Source organism: Bactrocera latifrons, unplaced genomic scaffold (genome assembly GCF_001853355.1).
Source record: "Bactrocera latifrons isolate USDA-ARS-PBARC rearing strain unplaced genomic scaffold, ASM185335v1 scaffold_199, whole genome shotgun sequence".
Classification (NCBI taxonomy): domain Eukaryota; kingdom Metazoa; phylum Arthropoda; class Insecta; order Diptera; family Tephritidae; genus Bactrocera; species Bactrocera latifrons.
The window spans coordinates 322,817-330,236 of NW_017535507.1; the positions used below are offsets into that span (position 1 = coordinate 322,817).

A 7,420-nucleotide genomic window follows, 5' to 3' on the forward strand; every position below is an offset into this window, starting at 1 on the left:
AAGCATTAAAATAAAAAAAAATTAAAAAATTAAAATTAAAGATTTTCTTAAAAACTGCTAATTTAAAATTAATTATGTAATAGAAAAAAATTAAAATAAAAACAAATGAAAGTAAAATTAAAAAAAAGTCAAATTACAGATTTGTTTTATATTGATTGGTAACTATTTTAGGTTAGACTAACTTAGTAAGCCTTCAGAAGACTGCTTTAAAACTTAGAGATTTGCTGCTATCACCAWTTGGCGCCATAAAGTAAACGTTAGGAAAATAATTAAACCGCTTTTTTCATTAACTATTACAGTGTTATACTTAATTTATTTATATGTTAGTGGAGTGGCCTTCAGTKCGCGGTGCTGTTTACCAAAAGTGCCGCAGCAAAGCTTGGAAGCCTTCACCGCTACAGTTTTTAACGGTAATTATCACCCATACGACAACGTTTACTCTGCGCTGGATTCTCGCCCATGTCCAAGCTCTCGTTGTCGCTGTCCATTGTTTCGCTGCAGTCGCCATCCGGTTCGCCACCGCCCATAATATCCTGTTTCCGCTTGGCGGTGGCCATTTCCGCAGCATGCTTCTTGCGCCATTTGGTGCGCCGATTCTGGAACCAAACCTGCAAGCATAACGGTAAGCAAAAGAAATTAGTAAAAGTTGGTTGAAAAKCTATATGTKTTGTTGTTGGCATTTAATTTTCACTTAATTACGGCATATGTGTAAAGGGTCAGTGGTATTTTACAAAATTTGGTGGGCAAATACTTCAACTTTTCTATGTGTGTGCAATTAATTAAAAGTGGGTTTACTGGCATTTATTGCGCGTCTAAGTGACGGCTCAACCTTTTTGAAGTCAAAATTGCAACTTTAATGCCTAAACTCGTTGATGACTCGGCTAAGTTTCGTGCCTGACGCCGTCGCTCGTTGGTAACACGTGTAAAGTCATTAAGTCGCTGTCGGCATTAAGGCGTTCACAGACAACGGTGTTTACCAAATACTGCACAGCAATTCCAAGCCGCAGTTAGGGCACGCATGTAGCGCAGCGCAAGTGGCACACGGTTGGCCTTTTGGCAGGCATAGTCGCCACCCCATAAGCAGCATCATCAACGCCGGTTTACCCTCAATTAAGAGAAAATAAAGCACCAAACGCACAGCAGGCGCTACAAGAAGCGGGGGTGGTGAGTGTTGAAGGCAGCACGTGGTATGCGGCAGAGAGCAAGGGCGTACGTTAGAGTGTGGGCTTGGCGCAAACCATGACTAACSGATTTGGTGCGGCAAGTGATGCTACATTTTGYAAGYCGAAGCATGTAAGCAAGCAGCGGCACAAAAATCACTGACATGCTTGATAGTGTGGCATGCAACATATGTTGCCAGCAATACATACAATACATCGGCGCAAGCAGGYTGAGCGCCCAAAATCGTKTCTGCCTTCGTGYAGCACTTCTTATTGGCTCTGTTGGTAGATATGAACGGGTGTGCGTCATTAGGWATRTATGTATATGTGCAACATGTTTTTGTCTGTGGCCGCCACAATGAGCTCGCAAAACAGTAACTCAAGCAGCAGCCGAGTGTGTGCAGCACATTTTCGAGCTCATTGAGCGCTTCGAATGACAGCGTTGACGACATAATTTGCTTAGCAAAGCACGAGCAATRGACCCAACCAACTTTGTTTTTTTGTTGGGGTTTTAGTTCATCCTGTGCTCAATGCGGCTCKTACATTCATGSCGCATTGTGTCGTGGTAGCAGCTATTGTTTTGYTAGTCGCTTTACTGCGGGCTACTGCTGGCTTTTGGCGGTCATTAACACACTTTTGCGCCAGACAATTCACTGCCCTTGCATCATTAGCCAGCACTCTGCCACTGCCACTTCCATCTGAGATTCGACGTTGGCTTTTGCCGGCTCTTGGCTGGCTTGCGAGTTTATGGCCGACAGCTGTTGTCTGTTGTGATGTGGTTACAATGCTATGGTTAATTACTTTTCGAGTTTTTAAAATTTCTGTGGCATGCTTTGGCATGTTGCTTTTCTTTTTGAAGGAGGGAAAGGTTTTGAAGGAGCGATCGCTTAAACAGCTTGTGGAACCTTTAAAGCATTTCATAATCTCCTCACATGAATTTACAAACAAAGTAGAGCTTTCAACAAATATATTCTGATCTTGGTTATTTTCAGTCTTCGAATAGGATCTATCACAGAGAAGCTCCTCAATACCTATAGTCTGACTTTCGCTTCAATAAGTATGATCCAAACTTCATATTTTCTTATTATTTCTTATTGGATCTTCTTCAAAGTAAAGCTCTTCAAGAGCCTTCACTAATTTACATCTTCATTTACACATTTGAGGAGGATGGAGAGACGACGAAAATTGTTCTGGGGACCTTAAAGTTTGCTTAAGGGATTCCGTAGTAATCTGACCTTCCGTAGTTCGATTAGTGGCAAATTAATTAAGGAAGAAGGTGACTCTTAAGATCTCTGCAAATTCCTGTTTTCTGCTCCGTTTGTGGCATTTTCAGTTTCGCAGAAGAAGATAGATAGATGGGAAAAATTGTTTTGGGAACATTAGACGCTCTTTAAGATATACAGAAGCATTCTTCACTTCTATAGATCTCTATTAGAGATCTCTAATTTTTGTTTTTTGCTCCGAAAATGTCAATTTCAGTTTTAGGAACATTCGACTCAGTTTAAAGAATTCCGTAGCAATCTTCAATTAAATTGATAAGTGGCATATTTTTTTTTATTTTATTTTATTTTATTAAAGCTTACATAATAAACAAATTATTAAATAAACTAAAGTATGCAGCGCTAGCATCAAAGGCTTTCGGCTGAAAGTGGCATATTAACTTATGAAGAAGACTGCATTCGAGACTTTTTGATTACAGTATCCAATAAATATTAAGAGAAAGTTTCACTAGTGCCTTAAAGAAATGCTTATATCTTAGACCTGTCTCATGCAGTTCGAAAAAGCCGAAGAAAATTACATACACGACTGTATAAAAATGGCCAACAACAATAAAAACATAAATTCACATCACTTTGCGACAGAAAGCACACTTACATAAATACCCAGAGGCCAAGAGASGAGAGGTAAATCATAAAATTTGCACAAAAGAGATCAAAAGACGTAAGGCAGGTTATGGAATTCGAACCTAAGAGCGATTGAAGTTAAAATGTACAATAAAAACGAAACGATTCGATTCCTCAGTTGCATTTTTTATAGCTAAAAACTATATATAAAGGTCTTTAAGATGATTTTGATCGCTCAGTTTGTATGACAGSTAWATGTTATAGTGATCCGATCTGATCAATATATTCGGAGATTGTRGTGATGTCTCCAACAAAAATCTRTGCCAAATTTTGTGAAGTTATCTCGTAAAATAAAGMAKTTTTCCATACAASRTCATGTAWTTGAGYGTTCAGTTTGTAYGGCAGCTATGTGCTATAGTTGCCCAATATCAGCGGTTCCGACAAATGAGTAGTCKCTTKKTGAGAAGAAGACGTRCACAAAATTTCAGKTCGATATGAGACGGAAATGCTTAAATCAACTCAGCTCGTCAAGCTGGTCATGTGTATATAAGTGTTTCCTTTTGTCTAACTTTAATATGTGACCCAAACATTGATGCGCTGGCTTATCTATCTATATCAACATATAAATAGCATACATTTTTATACACATAACAACAAATATTATAAATAGCATACATTTTTATACACATAACAACAAATATTATACGAAAATAGTGGCGTAAAGCTGCATTTCGAAACCGCTGTGGTGTGTCTGTAAGCATTTTTTGCTGGCTTTGGGATATTTTGGCCACAGCTGTTGCAACAAAATAATGACCATGAAAAGCATCCTTAATGATGCCATCTAATGGTGCGTTGTTGCCACCTCTGTCTTACTCCTACGCACTGCCAGCTGGTGCAACACAATGCGAGTGTGTGGGTGTTGTTACGGACTGTTTGCGGTGGCTACAGAAATATTTTGACTCCTCGTAAAATATGTGCATTGTATAAAATATACATACATATATATGTATGTATGTATGTATGCGTATAAGTACGTGTATGATATGCCGAAAAAGTTGCCGCTTCACATTACTTTTGGTACCCTTCGAGTCACATGTGCCTTAAAAGAAGTGTGTGCGCATAATTCTTAGTCAATCTTAATGCCTTTTTCACTTTATTTTGTGGTTGTCATAAAGAAAAATTAATTACATTTTTATTTGCACATAATGCCACCGATATAATAATTACACAAATGTGCAAATGAAGTTGTAAATTATGCAATGAATGTGTTGCAAGGGCTAATTACATGCAGGTTGTATGGATTTCATCTGCAGTTCGAGAGTTTTGGCTTATTTGAGTATAATGTATGGCATAATCTATATGAAATAACTTGGGATGAAACTTTATAAGCATGAAGTTTTTTAGACTTAGACACAAAGTCGCAGTTGTTTTTCGCGCAGAAATCTCCTAGATTCGGAATTGTCGACATCGAACCCTTAGAGCATATAGCTGCCATACRAACTGACAGAACAACTTCATGTCCTTGTATAGAAAAGTTTTTTATCTGACGAGATATCTTCTCGAAATTCATCACATCTTATTATCTAAAGAAACAACACAATCTCTGATGAAATTATTTAGATCGGATTACTATAGCATATAGCTGTCATACAAACTGAATGGTTAAAGGCATCGCCTTGTATGAAAAACGTTTTTATTTCATGAGATATTTTTAAGAGATTTGACATGGATTATAAGCTCAAACAACGGTATAATATCCCAAGAAAWTTTTCAAATCGGACCAGTATAGCATGTAGCTGTCATACAAAATGAGCGATTAAAAGCATGGCCTTGTAAGAAAAACTTTTTTATTTCAAGAGATAATTTTACGAAATTTTATACGAGTTATTAACTAAAGCCAAGGTATAATCTCCAGAGAACTTTCTCAGATCGGACGTCTATAGCATAAAGCTGCTATACAAACTGAACTCTGAAAAGCATATTTTGTAGGAAAAACTTTTTTATTTCGTGAGATATTTTCACAGAATTTGGCATGAAGTATTATCTTAGACAACACTATAACTTCCGAAGAATGTATTCAGATCGGACGTCAATGGCATATAGCTGCCGTACAAACTGAACTATGAAAGGCATATATTTGTATAAAAAATCTTTTTATTTCATGAGATATTGTTACAAAATTTATCACGAAGTATTATCTTAGAAAACGGTATAATATCCTAAGAATTTTTTCAAATCCGACCGCTATAGCCTATACATACCACACTACCATACAAATTTGTCTATCAAAATTCAGTCCTCGTAAGGACAAAGGTCGCATATAAAGATAAATATATACACACACGAGCATTACATACTCAAATCACACATAAATACGCACATACTGTGTCCAGCATAAATTTACATACACATACACAACAGGTTTGTGTCCAATTGTGCACTCAATTGCGCAAGCAACGCACCGGTCCAAGGCATTTTATGACAGCAMCATGTCAAAGTCAATCAAACATTGTCGCCGGCTGCAATCAATTCGCTGCGCTGCCATTTGAGCCGCAACAAGCAACCGAATTTCGATAGATTTATGACCAATGCACAAAAAAACACYAACAAAGCGACGCAGGACCACATGTCTAGCTGGCACTCAATTGTAAATGCATGGCATGGTGGATACCTGGAATAAACGAAATGGCCAACAATAGCGGACGAGCGCACAAAAAAATAAAGGGTGCAATAAATCCAAAAAGTCAAGTATTCAAATTTTTATGGCTTTTCGGCGGCGTTGACGGGTTTGTAGTGGCTGTGGTGGAGTTGGTGGTGGCAACGGCCGCCATGCTATGCTAAGAGGCGTAAGAAATAAAGTCAAAATATTGTTGGTGTGCGTGTTTTGGTGGCATTTAAATTGTGGCAAAGCGCATGCGTCGCAAAGCAGCAAGGGCCCAAAGCTGAGAAATCAGTCAACACAAACGAAATGGCTGACGGAATGTCGCCAGGTGGTACGAGTGCCAGGCAGAGAGCTGCCAATAAAATGTTGCTGTTTTTGGTATTTCGTTTTTTTTTGTTGTTGTAGTGTTGGTGGTGGTGTTACTTTTGCAGGTACGTATGGGGATGTGTGTAGATAAAAGGTCATCACACATGTGAACACATATGTAAATGTACACACTGATATGCAAATTCGCTTGAAAGCAACACGCTAGCAAAGATGCTTGACACTAAAGGTCCAAATAAAATTTTTAATTTATATAGGCACCCCCGCTGTGCTGCGAATATAAACTTATACTGCGGGATATGATAGAAACTACAGAGAAGTTTGTAGCATGAAGATATATATACTATTATATATRTAAGTTATGTAGCGCAAGAGTTTTTGCTTCCATCGCGTTCTCATGCCTGTCCTTGTATGGACAACTTTTTTATTGGATGTCAGAACTTCACAAAATGTGGTATTTATTATTGCTTAAGGTAGCAAGATAACCACTGAAGAAAGTGTTCAAATCGGACAACTATAGCACATAACTGTCCTACAAGCTGAACGATGTAATACATGCTCTTATATGGAAAACTTTTTTATTTGRCRAGATATCTTAATGAAACTYKATGTGAATTATTGTMTAAGGGMACATTTTAATCTCTGAAGAAWTTGTTCAGATCGGACTACTACAGCACATAGCTGYCATACAAACTGAACAATGAAGCACATGTYCTTGTASGGAAAACTTTTTTGTTGCAGAGATATCTTCATRAAATTCGGCGTGAATTATTTTCCAAAGCAACATTATAATCTCCTAAGAAATTGTTMAAATCTAACTACTATAGCATAATGCTGCCATACAAACTGATCGATAGAAATCCAGTCATTGTATGAAAAACKTTTGCATTTGWTAAGATATACTAACCAAGATTGACTAGATTATTGTACAAGATAACGGTACAATCTGTAAAGAARTTGTTCAAATCRGACTATTATAGCASATARTTGTCCTACAAACTGAACGATCACATACATGTAATTGTATAGAAAAGTTTTTTATTTCATGAGATGTTTTCACAAAATTTTACATGAACTATTAGCGAAGGTAACGGTTCAATCTATGAAAAAATAGTTCAGATCAGATGATTATATCATACAGCTGCCATACAACACTTACCAAAACATAGCTCTTTTTGTACCCTTTTATGCTAAGAAATGCAACAGTRAAGGGTATTATAACTTTTTTGTTTCCTCTATAACTTCCACTATGTGCTCAGCTTAAGCCTATGTTGTTTATTTCTAMAAATTCCAAACTATGCTTGAATGCAAGTGTGAATATATTCTCTGGGTTGAAGTATTTTGAAAAGTTATGTTGCCTGATAAAAGCCATTAATTTATTTTATAGATGTGTGCAAGCTCTTATATATATATATTTATATTCACAAGTA

At 37.1% G+C, this 7,420-nt stretch overlaps 1 protein-coding gene across 1 annotated transcript in view; it reads right to left on the minus strand.

Annotated features, from left to right (window-relative positions):
- Positions 1-340: 340 nt before the first annotated feature.
- LOC108967755 (homeobox protein Hmx) overlaps positions 341-7,420 on the minus strand; it is a 66,554-nt gene continuing 59,474 nt past the window's right edge. Inside the window, exon 5 of the mRNA XM_018931367.1 lies at positions 341-608. Within this exon, the coding sequence (XP_018786912.1) occupies positions 405-608 (204 nt within the window). The 3' untranslated portion in view covers positions 341-404. The remainder of the gene's footprint in view (positions 609-7,420) is intronic.